Source organism: Hyperolius riggenbachi, chromosome 3 (genome assembly GCF_040937935.1).
Source record: "Hyperolius riggenbachi isolate aHypRig1 chromosome 3, aHypRig1.pri, whole genome shotgun sequence".
In the NCBI taxonomy this organism is placed as follows: Eukaryota; Metazoa; Chordata; class Amphibia; order Anura; family Hyperoliidae; genus Hyperolius; species Hyperolius riggenbachi.
Window position 1 is genome coordinate 368,060,712 of NC_090648.1, and position 25,493 is coordinate 368,086,204.

General features: G+C 42.9%; 1 protein-coding gene across 5 annotated transcripts in view; it reads right to left on the minus strand.

Moving 5' to 3' along the window:
* The window catches only part of NEURL1B (neuralized E3 ubiquitin protein ligase 1B), a 561,907-nt gene that overhangs the window by 21,954 nt on the left and 514,460 nt on the right, over positions 1-25,493 (minus strand). For all 5 annotated transcript variants that reach the window (XM_068277155.1, XM_068277158.1, XM_068277156.1 and 2 more), the window contains 2 exons: positions 11,203-11,763; positions 353-1,054 (listed from right to left, as the gene is read on the minus strand). In XM_068277155.1, the coding sequence (XP_068133256.1) occupies positions 353-1,054; positions 11,203-11,763 (1,263 nt within the window). The remainder of the gene's footprint in view (positions 1-352; positions 1,055-11,202; positions 11,764-25,493) is intronic.

Sequence of the window (25,493 nt, forward strand, 5' to 3'; positions counted from 1 at the left end):
TGCTCATGCAATGCACTTTTATCAGGCACTAAGGCAGTAGTGAAGACAGCAAAAAGTGCAGTTTTAGTGTAGAGAGATGAGGGAATCGAGTGTCCTGCAAGTGACCTACTAGCTGAACAATGTAATCTTTCTGAGTTTGTCCAACAAATTGGATTCTGACAATTTTTACATCATCTGATTGCACAAAATATCATAGACACTGTCTAAAAAAATGAGAGAGAATGAGGCGCAGCTTATGAAGACAGGTGGAAGCAAAGCAGCAGCAAAAGCAGTCAATCTGCTATTGTGTTATGTTCTTGCAGGTGTATTGATAAAAGGTCTTTCTGAAACACACAATCATTTTTCTACTCACCCATAATTCTCAGCTGGTTGACAATCCCGTGGATGGAAAAGAATACCCAGAGTGGTTGTGAAGAGTCCACACACATGAGCATGCCACGACTATTTCCATTAATGCCATGGTGAACCTCGCCGCTGGGCATAAATGAAAAACTATGGATGTCCCCATTGCCCATTGTGAACAAGCCTTGATGAACAACCCAGTACTCCTTCCTGTCCAACAAATATTCTGGGTTGGATGGTAGGTCGTATGTCCGTAATGTGGTTGGATCACAGGAGGTGATGCCAAAAGTTAACGAGCCATAGTAAGGCAGTGGCAGCTGACCTGTCTCCACAAATAAGGTCTCACAATTATGCACTGGTCGCTCAGTGAAAACTATCGTCCTGTTGCTCTCCTGCCAATTGGTATATGCCACAGTTCGGTCTGGTGAAAGGGTGATTTCAGCACCACGAGTTGGATGAAAATGAAGCTCTGTGTCCAATATGGTGGGCATGCCCTGTGAACGCTGCCGTCTGTTTGGGCAACAAGGGATGGCGTGGTTGTCTGTCTGTGGAGGCATCCTTAAGTTCAAGTTGGCGATTTTGGCCACCACCTGGTTATTCTCCAGTTCATTATTGTTGAAGTTAGCAGAGTCATGGCTACTTTGGGGTAGACAGGTGCTTAGCCGGGGACTGCTCAATCGTCCTGGAGGCATGGTTTCTGCAAATGTGCTATCTGGTGAGCAAAATATAGAATGGAATAAATATCATGGATGGAACAGTTCAAAAATAACATTCTGCATCAACACAGATCTAACATGTACTGTTACAGCACCTCAGTTAATTACATGGTAATTATTAAAAAGAACAGTAAGTACTTATTACCTCTAGGTGGATATTGAGGTCACCCCCCTCCCTCCAGTGATAGGCAGGCTCTCATGGGCCTAATACAATTAGTCTGCAACCCACCTGCTCGTTGCACCGCCCATATCCAGAGATCCCAAGTAGAGAGGGGTTCAATGGCATGCCAGCCGTGCCCCCTACTACTTTCTGATTGGAAATTGTGAGAGGAAGCACGGCTTGGCCATGCTTAGAAGGTGGAGACGTGGGAGTTGGGGGTTAGTGCTAAACTTTGAAGCTTGACAAGCTTGGCACCTCATCTGTCCCTTACCTCATCGGCTGTTCCATTCAAGATGGGGTTTATAATTGCATATACTTTGTTTCACACAAAAAGGGCAACATATCTCCTTTATTTTTTATTACTTTTATTAGAAACACAAAGTAAACATCCTTAAGTGCTACCTGAGGCCCCAGACTTGATCTGTTGGGCAATGGCATGCATTAGAATGCCTGTTCCACTATTCCTGGCATGCTAGGCCTACAGCTTGTGACTTTCCATTAGGAGGTGAATGGTGACTTTTAGCATGCTGGGGAGCATTATTTGCTGAAAGCAGAGCACCAGCTGGAGAGAACCCATTTGCCTGCGTCTGGCTTACAGCATCAGGGGCCAGAGCCAGGGTTTGAAAACACAATACAAGCTCCCATACATCGTATTGTGATAAAAGAAGTGGGCGGCAGAAGTACTGCAGCTGCCTTCTGTCAGAGAATGGAGTTGTGAAACCTTCTTTCAGGCCTGTAGCCACTCCAGTTTTTTTCTCTATAATTTAGAGAGCAGCTGAGTGAAAGAGGAGTAAATACTCCAGGGCCTGATAAAATATTAAACATTACTGTAACTATGACATCATATTTCTGGCTGTTTGCTTATATTAGTCTAAGAACTGTTTGGATTGAGCAAAAGTAAAACATTGTAACCCTGGCATGAGGAACTTGGATGTAACAGTGACAAATAGCATAAAAAAAACCCTGATTATATCCATATTTGTAAGGTCGATTTGGATAATAAGCCCCATAAAAGTGGAACATGAAATAAGCTAAACAGAAACCGATCTCTGGATAAAATGAAAAAAACTTTAAGGAGAAAAATTAATGATTACCTCCCCAGATAATCCCTAGTTCTTCATTTTCTGTGAAATGAAGCTCCCTTCTCTTCCGGGTGTTGTGGGGCATGCTAACTGTGTGACCATGCCTCCTACATGGCTGTCCCAAGTCTCCTGTGTGACCATGCTGTCCCATGTGTCCTGTGTGACCATGCTGTCCTATGCCTCCTAACCATACTGTCCCATTTCTCCTTCATGGCTGTCCATCCTGTCTCAGGTCTCCTAAATGTGTGACCATACTGTCCCATCCCTCCTTCATGGCTGTCCATCCTGTCTCAGGTCTCCTAAATGTGTGACCATACTGTCCCATCCCTCCTTCATGGCTGTCCATCCTGTCTCAGGTCTCCTAAATGTGTGACCATGCTGTCTCATGCCTCCTTCATGGCTGTCCACGCTGTCCCATGTCTTCTGTGTGACCATGCTGTCAGTTGCCTCCTACATAGCTGTCCATGTCTCCTGTGTGACCATGCTATCCCATGTCTCCTGTGTTAACATGCTGGCCCATGCTTCCTACATAGCTATCCATGTCTCCTGTGTGACCATGCTATCCCATGTCTCCTGTGTTAACATGCTGGCCCATGCCTCCTACATAGCTATCCATGTCTCCTGTGTGACCATGCTATCCCATGTCTCCTGTGTTAACATGCTGGCCCATGCCTCCTACATAGCTATCCATGATGTCCCATGTCCCCTGTGTGACCATGCTGACCCATTCCTCCTAAATGGCTGTCCATGTCTCCTGTGTGACCATGCTGTACCATGTTTCATAACGGTGGCCATGCTGTCCCATGCCTCCTGTGTGACCATACTGACTCATGCCTCCTTCATGGCTGCCCATGCTATCCTATGCCACCTAACTGTGTCCATACTGACACATGCCTCCGTCCTAACTGCGTGACCACACTGACCCATGCTTCCTACAAGGCTGTCATGCTGCCCCATACCTCCTAACTGTGTGACAATACAGTCCCATGCCCCCTTATGGCTGTCAATGTTGTCCCATGCCTCCTTCATGGCTGCCCGTGCTAGTACTTACAGTCATTGGAAACCAGGGGAAAGCTAAGAGACAAGCAGAGCTGCTCCCCATACAAGCCCATAGTACTTATTCCTGGAAGGGACAGGAGGTGGTAGAGAATTTGGAGGAGATTTCTTTACTGCTAACAATTGTATCTCTAGAGAATAGAGTTTGGGAGTAATGAATAGAGGCCAACAGAAAGCTTAATGGAGTAAGTAGTTTTCACCCTACAAGTCTTTCAGTAGAAGGAGTCCTGCTGTAACTGCAAGTCTATGCAAAAAAAAAAAAATAATAATTACTCATATAGCAAACTACAAAGTATTGGACTGGTTGTGGCAGAGAGGTATTACAGACTAGAATGGAAATGACAGCAGTGGGGTTGTGGACACCACCGGGAAGCCTATAATGCTACACTGCCCCATGACAGCTGAGGTGAATGTACAAAGGAATGGCACACTCTGACCCAGGGTTGGCGCTACCATAGAGACAACTGTGGCAATTGCTTATTTTGACTCCCAGGGCCCCTGCTGGGTAGCGGCTCACTTTCTGGCTGTTATACACTCCATATGTCCGTGGCTCAGTGCACTCTTTGTGTCATATTCGTAGGGTTGACCCAGCGCATGCTTACATAGTAACATGTGCCGGGTTACAGAAGAGAGGTCCCCATGCGAGGTTGAACACCAGAGTGCTCGGATCTATGGACATATGGAAGAGCACACACTGGTTGAAACAGATGAGTAGCCACAATGCAAGGGCTCTGGTGGCGTCTTGGGTGAATTTGTGAGCCTGTAATGCAGCTTTGGAGGTGAAGGATGGGGATGTCTGTTGGGGAGGTCCCCAGGTTAATATTGTACCTAGAACTGGACCTGCTCTGGCAACTTTGACAGTGTCCCCAGTTTGGAGATTTCCACTCACTGCTCCAAAATGTATGGCAACTGCAGCAAGGCGTCAGTCGCCATACTTCCTGTGCCAAGAGGGGGAAAACAATTCTTACTCTCCCCCACTCTGTACAAAAAGTGTTAGCTTGAGTTTCACTTTAAAACACAAGATATACTGAAAGATAATTTACCAGGAGCTGCAGTTAGAATGTCCCCCTTTTATCCCATTTTAGGGCATTTAAAAAGAAAACATTTAAAGAGACACTGAAGCGGAAAAAAAAATTATGACATAATTTGTATGTGTAGTACAGCTAAGAAATAAAACATTAGGAGCAGAGACCTAAGTCTAATATTGTTTCCAGTACAGGAAGAGTTAAATTGGATCCGAGATGAAACTAACTATAACAAGTAACTTGTCTATACATCTTATCTAAAGTTTAGATACACAGCAAAACTAGCTGAAAACAGCTTTAATAGAATAAGATTTCTTCTTCCTGTGATACGACAGCAGCCATGTTTGTAAACATTACACACAGCACTCAGGCTCTGAAAAAACCTAACCCCCTCTCCTCCTCCCTCCTCCCCTCTGCCTCTGAAATCTCTGGCTAGTAATACCCCCCCCCCCCTCCTCCTGCCCAGACTGAGCTCCCATGAGCCCTTGCTACTGCCAAGACTCTCTGAAAACCTGTGTGCGAGGCTTCTTCAGTTTATAGGGAATTAGAGTATTAAAACAAAAACAAAAAAGTATTTGGCTTGAGGAATGCCCTATAAACAAGAGGAAAGGTACACAATTATGCAATGAGTAAAAGTTCATCTCGGATCCACTTTAAGAAAGTCCAGTCATCTATGCAAAAGAGCCATTAAGCTCAATGACTTTCAAAGTGGCAGAGAGCTCTGTCTTCTGAAGCTTATTATCTCAAGTGTCTAGCACTGTATGGTTTGTTTTTCTGCAGAGAACAGGTCAAAAGTTCACTAGCCTGCTCTGTAAAATCATTTAGAATGCTGAGTAGTGTGTAAACTGCAAATATTAGAGAATGATGCAATGTTGTAAAAAAAAACTAGCAGAAAATAAAAATATGAGAATATTTACTTTACTACTAAAGTTCTACTAATTATTCATACTACACAACCAATTCATTATATCATTTTTTGTTTTTTTTGCTTCAGTGTCTCTAAGTTCATGTGTCAAAATAGTTTGATAGCTAAAGCTATAGGTGGATGCCGGCCCAAGTGCGTAACAAACATACCCTGCCCTATCACAACTCTTCTTTCCCAATAAGGTGAGCGTAAACAGAAAATCGAGTGTGTGAAGGAATAGGGATGTCACAGGCGGAGCAGTGCTTTTCAGCGCTGCTAGATTTGGGCGCAGCCGGCGCCTCCATAGACTTCAATAGGAATTCCTATTGAAGCACTCAGTGAGTAACGTCGGCTCCGTCAGAGGACGGAGCCGAAGTTGCTTAAAAACATAATAATTCGGCCTCCAGCAATCGCTGGAAGCCGAATTATTTCATTCCCCCACTATCCATGCCGGCCTGGAGGGGGCATAGTAATTAAATCGGCCCGGACTTGTGCAGAAGCAGGATCAGCTATATACCGCGGTATCCTGCGCCCAAGTCTACCGGCGCCGAATTCAAATGTACTCTGTCACAGGTGCCTGTCGTGCTGAGTTTACACCCAGTGAACGATAGCCCAACCCTGTGAGCTCTGGCGCACAAAGCTCTGTTCTCCATCAACATTTTATTTCAAACAAGCTACTTCTGGTAACCACTCTTTGAAACTTCCAGGGTACCTGCATCGGTTTTAACCATTGGTGAGACAGTAAAACTAAGTAGACACACAAGATTAACATTGTTGTATACAAATGGATTTCTGATGAATGATCGCCATGTGTGATCGAGGACGCTCAATAACTATGAATGCACTGCAACAACATACCGTGTAATTTGTCTTATACTTTCCTAGTGATTCTGGGCCACCATGAGCTGCTTGGGTACTCAGTTGCAACGACATAATCATGCATAGCAGCACTGTGTAGGCTGTAGAGAGACAAATGCTCAATGATCAACAATAACTGCCTAATGGAACTGAATCTTTGTCCCAAGAAACCTTTCATGGTCCTTGTCTTTTCATGTCAGTGTGCTGTATTTCAACTAACAATTGCCTGGCGGCTGGTTGTAGATCATAGGAACCTGAAGGGAGAGGAATACACAGACTGCCGTCTTTATTCTCTAACAACTGGAGTTGTCTGACTTCTGAGCTGATTCGCTGCCTCTAATACTTTAAGTCACTGAGCGAGCATGCAGATCAGATGATAGGACTCTTCTCTGACTCCACTAGCTGCATGCTTGTTGGAGCTATGAAAAAGTGCTATTTTATTCATATGCATTGTATGTATAGTTGTGTAACACCTTTTATTACCTCACCTAGTTCAACCTATTTAATGCTCTTAGATGATCATTGCAAATCTATTTTGTTAGAAATGCTACACTCAGCACCATTTGACAGCTGAATACATGCAGGGTGAGCTACCAATACAGCCTAGCTTAAAGCAGGGATGATCAGAAATGATTTTGCTAAGTGCTTTTTGTTCTAACAGAGGACTATACATGGAGCAAAAATAGGCCGCTAAACTCAGCAAGCATTTCTGTATGCATCTACTGCTCTATTCATGCCATGGAGCTTAATCTGCCAAGTCACAGGTCAGGGGTCATTTGTCAAAGAGCACCGTATGGCCAGAAATGTCAGCCTGCAGACAGAAAGCAACCTGGGAGATATGACCATAAGAGGCAATCCATATGAGCTAAGGTTGCTGCAGGAATACATGATGATAGGAGCCTCAGAGTGTCTCCAGGCCTCTAATCTTAATGAGCGCACTGCTGGCCTCTGGGCCACAAGTGTAATTCAGCGTTTTCACCTGGTCTTAAGACAATGTAATGCTCCAATGAGAAGTCCTATATATCGGCATCAGCAGATTCACTGTGTCTATTTTCAGCACCTTTCCTGAACGTCGGTGAAATTTAAAACTGCATATCTCCAGATGCAACTGGATTGCGTGACTGGAACTCGCCAAGCAAATGACGGAAAGAACTGTAAAGAAACAGCAGGCTACTGGTGACATTTTATGCTGTTTAAATTGTTAGTCTAGTGGAGAACAGAAGCAATGTATACACCACAATCCTTTACCCTCATTCCAGCTGCTCCAAATACCGTTACAAAGGTCACCAAACCATAGAAAGAGTTTGTCAGCTATAGTCACCTTAGTGGTAACTAAAAACAGGGTTCTCACGTCTATGAGGTGAATACTAAAGCACAAGTCAGACTGTGATATTAGACATACTACACAAATATCTGCTAGACATGCCACTATGAAAACTCTGTGGTGTTCAGACGTCTTTAACCCAAATCACTGATGCTAAGGACTGTAATCCATTTCTTGTTGAAATTACGGCTTATTAAAACAGACCGATGGCTATCCACATAACACAATTTTAAACCAACCAGCCCCACAGTAAATGACTGTCTGTGAGAGGTGTATTTTATTCTGATGAGAACTATATATGTAAATGTTAAGTATGTCCACATACTTTTTGAATAATTTGCAAGTGTTAACATTTCTAGTGAAGGTTAACTTGGTCCTTCCCTTTTCTCCTCTCAAGCCTCCCTATTGGTGTTTAGTATGATGAAGGGCTCCACTGACCAGAAGGACTACGTCATGTTTCCCAGATTCCACCACCTGGTACGTCTAGCTCTAGGTGGGTCATTGCTTTAACATAGTCAAGTCTGAAACAATCTCCCCTTAAAGCGGACCCAAACCAAACATTTTTTTTTAATTAAAAATATTTAGTTGCACCACTCTGACACATACAAAGATAAATAAACACTCCTTCAAGCCTATGAGCATTTCAGTGCATGCTTTTCACCCTTCTCTTTTTATATCTAGGGTTATACTGGGGGCAGCCATTAGCAATTCCTCCTTTGCCAGACACCATCTACTCCACCAGTTTGCCAGAAAAATCCCGGCAATTTGAAAAGAAGGGAGAGGTTCCTCCAATAAATGTAAAATATTTTATATTTGTCACTCATCATGCAGCTGAAAAAAGGCTGCTATTTATTATTATAATTTAGAAAATAGGTTTTATTTCTGAAATCTTGTATTTTTAATTTGGGACCACTTTAAACAATGCCCACGGGCGGCTACATGGTACATGCCCAGGCATTAAGACTGGAGGTAAATAGAAATCTGGCATCAGAAGCAATAAATACACATTTCAGTAAAGTGCGCTGAAGGGCTAGAATACCGGCATGTCTTTTTTATTTCTTTTCCCCTACTGAGGACATTCTCCCACTTCTTTTTCTTAGTCATCTCCCATGTAATCAACACTGGAATCCCAAGAATCCCACAAGAAGGAAGAAGATCTCCCTTACATTATTAATGTCTACCCCGAGGGTTGATTTACTGCACACTAATGGGTACAACTGTGCTTTGGCATACAACTAATAATAATTACTACTGACCTACATTTAATTAAAAAGTACAAATACCTTCTGAGTAAATTGTACAATTTGTTCGTTTAAATAACTGTTCTTTCCTTTCCCTTACAAAATGTGAAAAAACCTATTTAACTAGAGATGCAAGGGAAAGCTTAGGGCGAGGACTCCGTTCTACATGCTTATGCTCCATCAGTGCTCTGTGGTCCGAGCTCTGCTTCACATCATATTTTTCACACTGTAGGCTTGTATGGACAGGGATCGGTCTACTGTATCTTGTCTGTGCTCTGTGCGTTCGGCTAGCTACCACTTGCACAGTACTTCTAGTTCTTACTACAAAAGTTGTATGCACTTGTATCATTTATACTACCCATAGTGCTGATGAAGCTCTGTTTGGGTGGTACAGTACTGCCTATTTAAAGCCATTTACAACTGCTGTTGTGCAGCTGATCTTCTGTACAGGTGGCTAATGTGCTCTGAAGTGCATCCTACAAATTACAGCCCAGACACAGCTGTAGCTTCATTCATAGAAAGGAACAGCTGAACAGGCAACTGCTAGATATATAAAGAACAGCCTGATGGGTGAAGCATTGGTTACATTGCTGCATGAAGCATCTAAAGTAATGAGGTCTACTAAGGGAAGAACCCATTCAAATGGATACCATCGGAAATGACTTGGTTTGTACAGAAGTTTAGGAATGATCACTGTACAGACATTGTGCTCGACTGGGGGGAGGTTCTGCTCTATGTAAAAGGGAGGGACAAGCAGGGGGCTTCCTGTGATGCAGACAACGGTAGACAAAAAATAATAGCATTAGATAAGCTATCCTGCTGGATTATGGATGGCCTTGCCAATGACCTCAGGACACCTGTTTTCACAAAAAAATTGTCCCCAAAACAATCACAATCAATTGAATTTAGTGAAGAAATCTAGTATATGTACACTGCTTTAGGATACTGGTGGCCCCTGTTTCTATACACAATTTGATTGACTGGTAAATGGGCTAAAATTCAGCTTGAAATGATTTGTTTCATAAGATGGTAACGTGACCCAGTAAGTGGCTCATTACTTCTTTATCTGGATGTAAGTAGGAGAAGGCAAGCTAGGCCACACATCCACAGATAAAGGACTTTTAGGGAAGCAGTGACCCGCTGTTCGGTCACTTTCATATAGGCATATAACTCATATGTTCCCTAATGACTGGCATCAATGCTTTATTAATCTTCCCCTTTCCTAAAAGTTCATATTCTGCAGCTAGCCCTGCATTGTGAGAGCAAGCCGTCAGGTCCTTGTCCTTCCGCAGGTCCTACAGCTTCAGAGTGAGGCACTGAAAAGAATCCCTGTCCCTTTTCCTGCAAGAAAGTGGTTCCTGATGATTGCTACTCCCCCTGAGCTCCATTAGCACCTCAAGGAAGGCATCAGTGCTGACTGCAACTCTTGTCATGACCAAGTCAGTCTTCAAAGTGGAAATGTAGGTTAAAGAAAATTTGGATGAGACTGCTCCTATTTGCACTATTGTTGCTAATAGTTGCTTACTTGTTCAATTATTTGACAACATGAATACAGTGACAATGGATGGGTTGCTATGGGTTACTGCACTATAGACACAATCAATGCTCTGAGCAATGCCTAACTGCACAGAATTAAAGCTGCCCAAGATGCAGATCAAAGATGAAATGTTTCAACCACTTCTCTAAATGAAGTAATTTGTTGTTCTGTTATTTTAATGGTTGTAGGATTCCAAGATCTTGAAAAGTGAATTGGAACACTCCTGTGTGTAGTGATAAGAAGGGGAGCTGGAGTTGCTCGTGCAGGGTCAAGTGCTAGACTTTCTAAAACCCCTGTCTGATAACACAGGAATGCACAGTAAGAGGCCCTAAAGTGTCTCTTCTGGGACAGACAAGATATACAGTAGTCAGAACCATTGATGGAAACAAGCGAGGGACTCAGCGGGACTTAGCTGAGAACACATTACCCAAGATAAAAGACTGATTCATTTTACTATATACATCCCATCACTGAAGCAAACTAGACCTGTTCTATACCAAGGAAGCTGGTGCAAGGATGTTTAACTGTTTCCAGTGACTCCGAGCCAGCCTTTAGAACTGGTGCCAAACCCTTGGGACACAATCCAAAATAAGAACCAAAGAGTATCTAGGAGTTCTAATCAGAGTCATTTTGTTACACAAAAAGTTTGTTGGGTATAAGAGCATTACTGCAATCTCACAGCTGTCGATTTACTATGCCCGTCAGCAATGCAAACCATGTCCTACAAGGAGCCAGGAAAGGGCTGCAAACCTCTTCCACCTAATGGTTCCTAAATCCAGCCCAGTTTTGTAGGACCGCTTATATCTGGTTCACATCACAGACAGCTTAGCAAATTTCCATAGTAATACTTATGCTACCTGTATGCACCCTTAGCATAAAACAGCAAAAGACTGATTTTGCCAAACTTTGCTGTTGTGTAAATAAGTACAACATTAAAAATGGATGAAATGGACATACCTAGTATTTGTACTTCTTGGGTGATGCCATAGACATCAATCAAGGCCCAGAGAGGACTGGAGACTTTAACTCCACAATGAAATAATATGGGCTCCTCCTCATTTACACTGTAGAAAATTCTTCCATGACGATCAACCCAAAATGCCAATATATTGTCCCTTTGTGCAAATCTCTCTGGTAAAGCCTTTGCCCAATAGCCAGGCCGGGTAACCAAGTCAGGGCATGCATACTTTGGGATGTCTTCTGCCTTCATTTGTGCTGGGTCATGAATGGTGAATCCAAAGCGCAGGGCTCCACTCCAACCATGATGAACAGAAACCAGTTTCAAGCGAACCTTCTCATACAGATGGATCGGGCGACTGGTAAAGGTGATTCCATTACAAAAGCTATTACGCCGGATGGCTTTTCTTCCATGAGTATCTAGTCGGATATTTTTTCCTTTAGTTTGGCAATGAAACCTTGGAGACTCAGTTCGGGAGAGGACAAGTCTTCTGTCCTGACCACAGTGGAGAAACGTATAGCATGGTCTACTGGCCACTGGACGGCTGTGATGGCTTGTGTCTGCAGAACAGAAGAAACAGGACTAATTAAAGGAAAGGAAGAGGTATGAGTTTTGTAAACAAGAAAGATTTTATAGAAACACAATTTAATGAACTGAAGACCACAAAGTTATAAATAAGTCACTCACAAAAGCCTCTCTGGCACATACCCATCTGCCCATAATAGTGTCAGACAATCCCTCACAAACTCTCCAGCTGAGAGAGTGTGGCACAAGTCTATTGATGTGCGGCTCTTGTGGTTACCTTGGTTGCACTCCATGATCAGTGAACAGCATTGATGGTACTAATGACAGCCAATTCCACTTTGGATAGTTGAGTGTAGTCAGATGAATGAATTATAAGTTGTAACTGGTCGCTACGGAGTACCTCATTTTTGCCCCACTTACCAAGTTCTTATATAGAATTCAATACTTACTCCAAAGAGTGCAATGTCCATCTCCCTACCAGAAACATACACATTCAATGCTGGCTCATACATTGTTAGATTTATGGCAACTCGGGCAATGAACAGATACTAGCTTTTGGCAGAAATCATCTCTACTATTGACCATAACACTCCATGCAGCCGCTGATTATGCCCTCACACACTCCCATGGCCCTCAATAGAGAAAGGAATAGCCTTTCCCTATTGTGTTCCCTCAATGCACAGATCATAAGGGCCTTAGCATTTAAAAAGGAAGGTGAATAAATCGCTTATGTTTTACAATATTACTTTACCATCATTTAGGCAGTTTTTGCCCACTGTAAAATCTTTCCTCACCCTAATTTACATTACAAAATGTATCACAGGTGGGGACATCTGTACTGCTGGCAAGGTGCAGCATTGCAGAATGTTTGTTGCATGTTCCAAAGTGATTAGAAACACCTGGTCTGCCAGAGTGCAGTGCAAGGAGGAGGCTGCATAATAAATAGCTGAGGCTAATCATCACTGGGAGCACAGGGCTACATACCAATAAAAAGCAACAAATAGATATAGGAAGTGTTTAGGAGGCTAAAACCAGGATCATTAACATAAAAGTGGGTATCCTCAAGGATTTACTACATCCTACTATGGTCTCACTTCACTAAGCAGTTTAGACTGGTCTACAGATGGTTTGGTGTAATGTTTTAGACCAGTTTTTAGACCTGGTCTAAAACATTAGGTAATTAGGTCGGTAAAGCAGGGAAAAAGATCAAAAGATGCAATTCACAAAGGAAAACAAGGAGTAACTGAGTGTTTTAGACCAGGTCTAAAACGTTTGGTAATTATTAGTGAATTCCCTTTTGATGCAACTGATATACACCAAACCATCATTAGACCAGTCAAAACTGCTTAGTGAATTGAGGTCTATGGGTCACTAGAGTTCCTCTTTAACAGAATTAGATGTACTTTTTGATAAAAAACATATTTAGAGAAATGTAACAATGCGTGGTTAACTTTAGGCTAACTTATTCAGGAGGCAGTTAATGTACCTGTATACTCTTGGCCTGTGAATACTAGACTGACAGCTCTGCACATAGTGTGCACAAGCCCTCAGCTTTGACACAATGCACATGGTATGCAATCTGCAAGGACATATTAAACTCCACAGACGTTCCTATTAGTTCCTATTCCTCTGCTGTGCGATGTAAACATCTGCAATAACGCATTTCCAGGTCCAATATACTGTATTGCAGCTACAAACGCACAGTTCTTGTTGGAAAATGCATGTGTTGCATATACAAACTTCATGCATAACGTGTTCATAGCTATAAATGAACCAAAGAAAGTTTATTAAAAATCACCTTACTGGCCTCCACGTAACAGTGTTACATGCTTTACCTACATAACTACGACACAAAACCGCTAATCCTCTTTACACGCCATAACAAGCACAGCAAAATACAGGTACACTTCCTGTACAGTGAGCAAATGCATTACACCCTGTAACCTGCTATGCACTGTAAAACACGTACTATGGAATATTACCCATCCACTCTTGTGTGCATATTATAGAAAACTGAAAAGAAGGAAACAAAATGTCTCCCCAGAGGATGAAGCGCTGGGAAGTGAAGCTCTGCTTTCCTCTCCATTTACTCCAACAACCACAGCAGTTATTCTATTGCTGGAAATATTCAACAAACTTTTCCTTTATCATTTATGAATTTGTTTTCAGCCACATGGACCTGCTTTTGCCTTAAGTGCAGAAAACGACAGGTAAAGTAAATTCATCAAACTGAAAGTTCTGTGCAGCTATCCAAGTCTTTCCTTCCTTCCTGGGGCCTTTGTGTTGGAAATGTTTAACTCTTTTCTCTTCTACTGTTTACCAGATTGGTCACCTCAGACTGCAAGGACTTTTGCATGTGGTAATGAAATGTTTTCAGCTAAAAGGAAGGAATAATTTGGGCCTGTTCCAATTTTCTTTTTCTCCCACATTTCTCCTAAGAGATAATTTTCATCTTCTCTATAGAAAAACTTTTCAGCACTCTGCAATCGAAAAAGTACCAAAAAGTAGGTGAAAAAGTATTGTTAAAATTTTGAGTACTTTCTCACTTGCGGGAGGCTTACTGATAAGGTGTGAAAGATCACCTAGGAGAAAACTTGGGAAGAAAAAGCAAAAAGGGTCGGGTCCCATTTTATTTAGTTTATTTCCATGGGTGGTATGATCAGTAAAGCATGTGTGGCTACTGAGCACCTAAACCCAATTGGCACAATGACTGCATATTTATCCAGACTGTCCAATAAACACTATAAGCTACCCACACTAGATTCTTGGTGAAGATAAGGGGTGTTTCCAAGAACACAATTAACTCCACAGATTGTAATTGGTAAGCAGGCAATAAAATAATATGTCCCCATGAAATGCACATAGTGGGTGCCCAACAGTGGTAACCAAACAAGTGAGTATTTAGACTTCTATGAGTATATTTACAATTGCACTACTAAACATTTGAGCATAATACATCAAGCTGTAGTATAGTTCCTACCGTTTCCAGCCTGCTAAACCCATTGACAAAGGATACTCATCCAAAACACTGCGTCTGGGTAAATAAGCGGTCTTTGAGCCTCGCTCTCTCTGTTGCCATTTGTTTGGACTACTTTTTTATGGACATTATTATTCTGACTCACTGATGGCCAGCACTGTTATTTTGTACCATTTTGCTCCCATATTGCTATACAAAGCCGCATAGCTATTCTATTCTTGTGTATATATATATATATATATATATATTCTGTAGTCCTCCTGTTCTCACAGGCACTGCTAGTGGCTCCACAAGGCAGTAGCTCAATAAGGTCATTTATTGTGCTTGGTATATTTAGCACTCAATGCTTCTATAAATGCCTGACGCGGGCATAGCGAGGTGGGGCACAATAACAGATACAGATCAGTTACAGCATGTCACAAGTCAGGAAAACAGACTGGAAGCGAGATGCACAGCATTTTTCTGTGTTATCTTTAGGTTCTCGATCACAGGACTCGCTTATGTAAATGCTATGTGAAAAAACAGTACTGTAACAACATTATGCATGGAAATTATAGCTAAGGCTTAATCTGGTCATATGAGATGCAGATGACTTGTAAAACTGCATTATTTCAAGAAATAATTCTAACTACATTTAATTCCCATGTCTGCAAATTAATCTGGCGAGCTAGGAGGGAATAACATTAATCAATCAATATGTAGAGCCCCCCCCTCCCCCCCAAAAAACCCTCTCACCTCTTATGGGGTCTTCAATCTCAAGGGCTCAAATGACCACCCCATCTGTGGAGTGCTTAGGGATGTGTCACCTTGCTGCACCCATGCCACATCACCCTGCCATTGTGAAGAGCAGGAAGTAGTGGTCAGCTTTATTGCTCCCCCCCCCCCCTTTTACAACCACCAAACCCTCTACCCACTCGCTGTATCCCACAATGCAGTGCCCCTGCTGCAGCTACTCATCTGATAGTGGTAAACCCTCTTACAACGTGCAACTAGGAAGGGCACATATGTGAAGACATATTTCACACTGACTGAAAAAAGCTGGAAAGATAGACGTCAAAGTTTGATGCCAGTGATTGAATAGTCCATTGAAAATGTCAATTCTTTTTGCCTTGTGCTGCTAAGTATGCCTGCAGCAACATATGAATTTCTAGACAGGCACAATGAACTGTCCTCCTCACAGAGCACACACAGTAGTGTTGTTAAGGCTGGAAAACTCGAGCCATTTGCACTTCCCTGCTGGACTGAAAAGTCTCAGTTTGCTACAGATTGAAATGGAATTATCATTTTTAATAATTAAAAGGAAAAAAAGTCTAGTGTATCTGTTTTAAAAAATAAAAATAAACTTTGAATGTCACATATAGCTGACAAAAACCCAGAGATGAAATGCTGCTACAGATTGCCTTACTGCTAGTGATTTTCTGCCGCAAATTGCCATAAGAAGTCACCAACTGATCACTGTGGGTACAGAGAGTGGGGTTGGCTGTTAGGGCAGGTTATTATTGCAAGAGCTTTTTAAGCGTTAGTAATTTGATAAGCTCTTGCTAATACAATAGTATGGATGATTTTTACAAAATCACATCACTCAAGTGAGAACACACAATGCTCTTGTAGTGTGAATTAGCCCTTACTCTACAGAAAATGTGACACTGGTCTAAAGCTACGTACTTACTACCCGACAGGTCCAGCGACGTCCACTTTATGACAGACGTTAAATTATGCCTCTTCCTGCTCGGGACGTCACGCGACTACAGGTCGAGTGTGAACTGGAAGTAAGCGATTGCGGTACTTTGCGCTGAGTCATCGAGGATCTCGGAGAACCGCGGCGTCCGTCGCTTAACGATGTGCAATCGCCGCCGTGGGCAAAATCTTTTAACAAGCTTATGTCAAACAATGTTGCCCAACATCGGGTAACATCGCAAGTATCCCCGGGTGGGTATGAGGCTTTATGCAGCAGCTGTTCTCATTAAAGTGAGGGCTGGAACCCACTACAGCGGTTTTCTGAGCGTTTAGGGAGCGATTAAAACCTCTAGCGATTTCCCTAAATGCTCAGCTAATAGGCCAAATTCCACTGGAGCGATTGCGATTACCAAATCACAAAACTCAGAATATGCAGCATTTTTGAGCATTAGCGATTAGCGTTTCTGCAATGTAATATATGTATATGTATATACACATATGTAATGTATATACACGCTGGCATAATAAAAACCTACACAGAGCAATTTTGCAAGCGTTTTTACATTACGGCATTGTAACAAAATGAAAAATAATTGAGAGGAACAATCAGAATTAAAAATGCTAATCGCTAATTGCTGCACAACCGCTGGCAAATTAATTTCACTTTTTAACCTCGAGGACCATGGTGTTAAACCCCCCTAGTGACCAGCCTAATTTAACCTTAATTGGCCACTGCAGCTTTAAGGCCAAGCTGCAGGGCCGTATACCTCTGCACACAAGTGATCCCCCCCCCTTTTCTCCCCACCAACAGAGCTCTCTGTTGGTGAGGTCTGATGGCCCCCCCTGTGTTTATTTTTTTGATAAATATTTGTTTGTTTTTTTAATTGTTTTTGCTATTTTATTTTTTTTTTTTCTAAATCCCCTCCCTCCCCCCAGCCGGCCAATCACGGCGATCGGCTGTCATAGGCTTCTGCCTATGAGAGCCAATCGCTCTCTTGCCCCCAGAGGGACAGCCGTGTCACACGGCTGTCCCCAGTGCAGCGCTGCTGCTGATCGCAGCGCTGCACATGTAAATACACGGTCTGCCTGACTGAAGCGGGAGATGCGCGCGCAACCTGCACGCGATCTCCCGTAAACTGCTGCCCCAGGACTTTACGCCAATTGGCGTTAGCTGGTACTGGGGCTGCCGCCGCGGCCACGCCCATTGGCGTGACGCGGGCGGCAAGCGGTTAAAATCGCTCCCGAAACCGCTCATACAAAACGGTAGCGATTGCAATTAGCGATAGCGTTTTGTAGTGGGTTCCAGGCCTGAGTGTGATATGAAAGAGTCAATCTCCGTCTCTCCCCGCCCCTCTCAGTGAAAGAAGGAGAAGGGGTGGGGAGAGGCAGAGATCCGTGGAGATGGACTCCAGTAGGGCAGAGCTACAGCACAAAGCTCTGCTTCCCCGGGCAGCAAAAATCTTCGACCTTGAAAGTCATGGAATTTTGCCCCGGGATTTGGTGGGTATAAAGCCCTCGTCCTGCCATGGGAATGCAGTATTTCAGCACTGCTAACATTGCTTAACATTAATAGCAGGTAAAAATAATTTAATAGGCTTCAGACTCTTTTTAAGTTCAGCAATCTGATAGCCAAGCCCCACTATCATGCGGCAAAATGCAGGTCCAGACATCCCACAGCCGCAGAATTATATTGGGATCTATGGGTAGCCAAACTGCTTGCAAATGTAATCAGCAAACATGGCTGCCTTAGCATGTGAGTATAATTGAAAAGTGATAAACCTGAAAATAAAAACAAAGAGACGTAAACGACTACAGCAATCAAACTTACCTGTGGCTTCCTAAAGCCCCATGCTCCCTTGCCATCTTCCCATCCTGTGGTTCGCTTCAGTAATTTGGCCAGTTGCGCTGCACCACGCATGCACGGCCTGGCTGCGCCTCCGCTGTCATGCTCCTGTGGCTGGAAGCCTACTGCGCAGAACGCTCCCAGCCACAGGAGTGCAATTGCATGCGCAATGGAGTGCAACTGGCCAATTTACAGGAGCTTACCCCAGGACAACGATACAGTCGGGGAGGATGGCGAGGGGCTGAATGAAGCCGAAGTTAAGTATAAATGCTGCAGTAGTTTACGTCTCAAGTAGAACAGTTTTAAACATAAAAAGGCATTTTAGAGCGTTATATAAGCAGATCCATGTACATTCTGTATTGTACATATTTTCTTTTTGACATTGAAACACATACATTCCCATTCATACCATCATTTTAACGGCTTTGTAAATACAGCTCAGGGGGGAAAAAACGATTACCACGTCAGCGGAGATAATGGCATTCATTACAGTGTTCTGCTAATAAAAATAACGGCATTGTGTTCATTTTCCCAGCACACAATGGCATAAAACAAGTTCATGCCTGTTCTCATATCAGCCACATGGTTGGGATATTATTGTGATAAGATAATAAGCGCACACAGGCAGGCAGGTGCTAGGCACTGCCCACACAGCACAGCAATGTTCCTGTGGAAAGAAGCTACGTGCAATTACACTGGAGTGTTATTATGCATCTATTTTCTCAGTGACTGAGCAGGTCAAAGATGAGATCACTGCTGAAGCTCCATGCAGAGATGGGAATCTTACATATTGCACAGTCACTTGTTATGTAATATCCAGCTCAGGTATCCGTACTGAAATGTTTATTTTATTGAATGAGAAACGACTTAAAAAGCAGTAACTGTACTGATTTTTTGCAATCCTTTTCAATGATGAAAAAACAGACCTGCTCATGCGCAGAAGAGCCCGACTGGCGTGGCTGAGCCAGTTACCGGGACCGCTAGCAGGAGAATGGAGGCCCTCGGGAGGACAGCGAGAGACTCAGCGGTGCTGATGGGGCTGGAGGAAGGCACAGGTAACTATCAAATCTTTTACTTTTGTCGTCTCAGGTTTTCTTTAAAGGACAACTGAAGGAAGCAGTATATGGCGGCTGCCATATTTATTTCCTTTTAACCACTTAACGACTACGGTCACCCGATCGGCGGACCCAGGTGTTAAGTGGTTTTACATGGAAACGGCCACTCGTTCGAGCGGCCTTTTCATGTCAGTTCACGGAGGGCGTCTCCGTGAACTGCCTGCGAGCTTCCGATCGCGGCTCGCAGGCGAAATGTAAACACGCGGGGATTAGATCCCCGCTGTTTACATCATACGGCGCAGCAGCGCTGTAAAGGAGATCGGCGATCCCCGCAGTCTGAAGCCTATTAGAGGCGGTGCAGGACGGATCTCGGTCCTGCGCCGCCCAGGGGAAAGAGGGGAGGGAGGGAAGGACAGGGAGGCCGAAAATCGCTGCGGAGGGGGGCTTTGAGGAGCCCCCCACCCCCCGCAAGGCGAAAATAGCCGGCAGCGATCAGACCCGCCCAGCAGGACATTCCCCTAGTGGGGAAAAAATTGGGGGGGGGGGGGGGGGGGGGAGTCTGGTCGCCCTGGCTGCTAATACCAGTTGCCTGGCAGCCCTGCTGGTCGATTTGGCTACAGTAGTGTCTGAATATCACCAGAAACAAGCATGCAGCTAATCTTATCAAATCTGACAATGTCAGAAACCCCTAAACTGCTGCATGCTTGTTCAGGGGCTATGGCTGAAAGTATTAGCAGTAGTGGATCAGCAGGACAGCCAGGCAACTGGTATTGCTTGAAAATAAATAAATATGGCAGCCTCCATATATCTCTCACTTCAGTTGTCCTTTAAGGTTGTTGCCAAAAGTATGGATTTGGCGCAATGCTAAACCACAGGCAAGGTTTTCCAATGGCGACACGTGCGATCATTCACAAGTCCCTGATTTTTCAGCTACAATACTCGCAAGTTAAACTAATTTCCCACCCCATAAAATGGCGATGAGAGTAGGATTCCCATAGCAGGTGCCAGCAGTCTAGGGTGGCCAACGCTTTACACAAACATGAGTGTGGCCTCTCCCTAAAGGTGCGCTCAGTTTCTATTGTTCAGATTTGTTACCAGTTTGCTTTAAATGCCAAAACAGCACACAAAATAGAAGTAAAAGGCTGCTACATAAAAACCCAAAAGGTCACATATAAATGCAACATGCAGGCAAAAAGCAATAATTCCTCACCAAACACACCATACACTCGTTTTCATGTATATATCAGAGCGTTTTAGGATTTATAGTACAGTACATAGCAAAATACCATAATTTACATGGTACAAAAGTGCAGTTTACATAGAAGTGAAGTTAAAATAAACAGTGTGCATGATAAAGATACAGTGTGCATCACTCCTGCTCTCCCACATGCTGACCGTACTCATCTATTCCGCAGGATGAGGACAGGTTGTTCTGGCACCAATATAACTTACTGCTGCTCATCCTCCTAAAGTCCAAGGCTGCTATTTATAATACTCTGTTCACTACTTAAGCAAGCATGCTATTACAAAACGCATAAAAATACAATACACTCCTCCAATTAAGAGATGACTCGTCACGTAACACAACAGAGCTTTTTATAGTTCTTCTGTGAACTCTGATCAGACTGTCCTTGAATGTTCATTAGTCAAGGCAATGTATCATGATAAACAGATGAGTAAAGTGATCAATATGGATTAAGATCTGATACAGAGAAACAGAAAGCTCTACAAATTGCAGATATTCATAGATACTGGACTACTTACTGCCGGCTGTGAGTCTAACGTGTTATTTTTTACATTATATATTTTTTTCTATTAAAATCATACCAATATAACCCATACATCTAATAAATGTGACACTATCTGGATCTGAAGTAACAGACATGCTTGCCACAGAATGTTTCCTCCATTAATTCTTTCTCATAGCAAACTTCTAATGTCTGTTTTGTTTACATGTTTACATGGGAGCTGCTAGCACATGCACAGCAGTGGACCCGAGATAAACGTTCACTCATTGCATAATTGCGTTCCTTTCATATAGTTTATAGGGCATTCCTCAAACCAAATACTTGTTGGTTTATAGGGAATTAGAGTATTACAACAAAACAAGCCTCGCCCACAGCGTCTCCAGAGAGCATTGGCACTCAGTCCCATGTAGCAAGGGCTTATGGGAGCTCAGTCTGCGCAGGCGGAGGAAGAGGTTACTAGCCAGACATTTCAGAGGCAGAGGGGAGGAGGAGAGGGGAGTGAAGTTTTCACAGGCTGAGGACTGGAGATACAGATCAGCTTGCCTGTGTGTAATGTGACAAACAGAACATGGCTGCCCTCATTGTATCACAGGAATAAATAATCATAAACTGTTGAAGCTGTTTGCAGCTAGATTTGTTGTGTAAACTAAACTTTAGATAAGATATATAGACAAGTTTCTTGTTATAGTTAGTTTTTCATCTCAGATCCAAACTCCTCTAACTTCCTCACTTTGTCGGAGCGAATCTGCATTTGTAACAACAAGAATAACTCAGGACTAGAGATGGTCTGTGAGAGACAATTTATTTTTTTGCATATGTGTATCAGCGCCAAGGAAACAAACTGGCTGCTGCTGAGAGAAGAACAATGTCCAGAGTTCACAAACAGGTAAATTATATATGATCAGCGCAGAGTCCAAAAACAGAAAACGAGTCTTCAACAAATAACAGCAGGCAAATCACCACCACAATAAATATTGGAGTCACGGCACAGCTCTGCATTCATGGATACCCAGAAAAAGGAAAGAGGCTTACCAGCTGGTGACAATCCACATTATAAGGTTGTATCAACGATTTCGTAGGACATCAGGAAGCAACAGTCTGTCCAGGATCCACCAATTCAACAATGATTCATCTCACGAATGGATATCAGTAGTAAAAATCATAAAAAACAAACGGCAAGTGTAAACCATTTAATATAGAGTTTTCATTGTAAAAACAGCATAAAAAATAGAATAAAAACAAAACTAACATACGGCCCATGCAAATGGGAACCCCAAAAAAGTTGCACGCGTGTATGGGTCAGCAGTAAAGGACAGTATAAAGGTGCCGTCTGTCAACTTCCTGACCGGCTTCGGAAACTAGCGTCATCAGGGGATTAAGGATACAAGCGGCTGGCACCAAATATATAAACTTTTACAATAAAGAAAGGGGTGGGGCTATGAACACCAACAGTCAAGACCCCTCCAATAGAGTATAGATCAGACTCTCCTAGGAGAGTGACTATAACCCAGATCACTACACATTGAAAACAATTGGATAAACGATTAGAAATTGAAAGTATTTAGTGGCTATACCGCGCAATGGTCAAGGTGCCCTTGACACAGGAGACCTGGGTTCAAATCCCGGCACAGGGATCCCTATGCCAGCCATTCATCCACTATGCGGTTCTGTACTTTCTGACATTGGATTTCACTTGATAGCTATCTGGCTTTGTCTAGGCAAGTTTTTCACTTATTCACCTCCTATAATGTGCACTTTCTGGTTTTACATATGCCAGTTTGTATTGCATACTATATTTTAAAAAAAGCATGGTTGCTTGCTTGACTGGGGGAGCCAGGATTTGAACCCGGGTCTCCTGTGCCAAGGGCAGAGGCCTTGACCATTGCGCTGTCTAGCCACTAAATACTTTCAATTTTTAATCTTATATCCAATTGTTTTCAATGAGTCACTCTCCTAGTAGAATCTGATCTATACTCTATTGGAGGGGTCTTCACTGTTGGTGTTTATAGCTCCACCCCTTTCTTTATTGTAAAAGTTTATATATTTGGTGCCAGCCGCTTGTATCCTTAATCCCCTGATGACGCTAGTTTATGAAACCGGTCAGGAAGGAGACAGGCGGCACCTTTTTACTGTCCTTTACTGCTGAACCATACACGCGTGCAACTTTCTTGGGGTTCCCATTGTATTCACCCGTAAGTATGTTTTGTTTGTATACTGTTTTTACAATGAAAACTCTATATTAAACGGTTTACACTTCGAGTTGCCGTTTGTTTGTTTTTAATGATTTTTACTACTGATATCCATTCGTGAGAGGAATCATTGCTGAATTGGTGGATCCTGGACAGACTGTTGCTTCCTGATGTCCTACCAAATCGTTGATACAACCTTATAATGTGGGCTGTCACCAGCTGGTAAGCCTCTTTCCTTTTTCTGGGTATCCATGAATGCAGAGCTGTGCCGTGACCCCAATATTTATTGTGGGGGAGATTTGCCCGCTCTTATTCTTTGTTGAAGACTCGTCTTCTGTTTTTGGACTCTGCGCTGATCATTTATAAGATACAAATTATTTGCCTTGCAGAAAAAATATATATATAAATCTTGAAAACTGTATGCACCTTAGAAATGGGAAAATTAAATTAACTTCCTGATGATTTTGACTGGCCCCATTCCAATCCGCATGACGTTTTCATGCCAGCTAGAATTACGTGCATCTCATTGACCAATCCCTACTCAGGACCTTTCAGGCTGGAAGCACACTAGGCAGTGTTTTCTGCATTTTGCAGTTAATTTTTCTCTGTGTTTTTGTAAGCATTTGCAATTGCGTTTCTCATGTGAATTAGAAAGCTGTGAGGTTTGCAGAACACACATTTTAAGGCTCCCTGCACACTGCAAATCAGTTTTCTGATTCCGTTTCTGATTTTCAATTCCGATTTTCCCTGAATACATTCAACAGAAAAACGATCAAAAAATGCAGCATGCAGTAAAGATTAAAAATCGGAATCGGATGTAAAAACCGATTAAAAAGCGGAATCGCATGCAGTGTGCAGGGAGCCTAAAATGCACATATATGCGTTTTTACATGCAGGCCACAGACTTTCATTATCAGCAAAAGCATTAGCATTTTCCGCAACACAAGTGATTGTGCCTAGTATGCCACTAGCCTCAAGGCCTCCCACTGATATCAGCTGGTGTGGTGACCTAACCATTTTACTGCGTATAATCTTAAGTGAAATACTAACAGTAAATTTATTCCATACTAGTCAGGCAAATGTATCACTAAACTAGGGAGGTGGCAGCTATACATGGTTACATATGAGCCTCTTGCAGCATGTGTTTGCAGTTAGCTCGCTAGCTACTAAGTACATACTTACACAGAAATATGGTTTTGTAATTGGAAATAAAATGTGTTTATACTTTATCACCTTTTTCATATTAAATTACAGGCAATCAAACCTTCCCTGGTGTACACGGCTCTGGTGCAGCTCCTCCGAGGCCTCCCAAGTATAAGGGGGAGCCGTGTGGAAAAGGAAGGAATGAGTAAGTGAATATTTGTGCTCAGTCCCAGCTAATCAGCCAAAAGCCCCTGAAGACACACACAAACAATGCCGAGTATTGTTTAACACAAGATACGTGCAGAATGAAATGCATAAAAGAAAAAGGAATAATTATTCCGTCACAGTATTATACGTTCCACATGAGTCTCCCGTATTTCTTACAAGAAAACTTCATTATGCTTGATACATGAAATGTTTAGAGCGTTGGCTTCATTAGAACATCCAGTACAAAAACACAAAGCAGTACCAGGCTGCAGCTTTACACACAGACATTAGCAGAACACACACAAGATGTTGTATACTCTGGCTGGACAATCCCGGGAGACGAGCATCTCTTCACGATACAATGCAACCTACACCTAACCTCAGAGCATTCTCACTGCTGCAACACCTAAACACTGTCTACCACAGGAGCACCCCCAAACTCTACAACAAAGCCAACCAAGGTTTACAATAACGCCTAATAGCTTTGTAATCTAGTGCTCAAATAATACTACGTTTGTGTGAAATAAAGCATTTGAAGCTGAACAAGTAGTCTTAAAATTCTGATTACATGACCAGAAGAAGCTAAATTAAGATTCGTTTCAGTCTCTGGGGGCGGTGCTCTTACTGCTTGGATTGCATAATCAAGCTGTTCAGACTGCAAGGGGTTGGGCACAGACTGCACACTATGAAAACTGCGGCCGATAGCAATGACCGTCTGCGGCACAGGAAGGGCAAAAAAAATTCTCCTGTACAGTCCGCTCACATGACTAAACACCAAGCTGACGGGTGAGATAAGCTGTTTTATAGTAAGCTCTTTACAGCACCGTCTGCTGGAATTATGTAATGTACCGTACGTAACACTGCACTCAGGGCCGGGCTGAGGCAGAGGCGAGAGAGGCCCCAGCCTCAGGGCGCAGTGTAGGAGG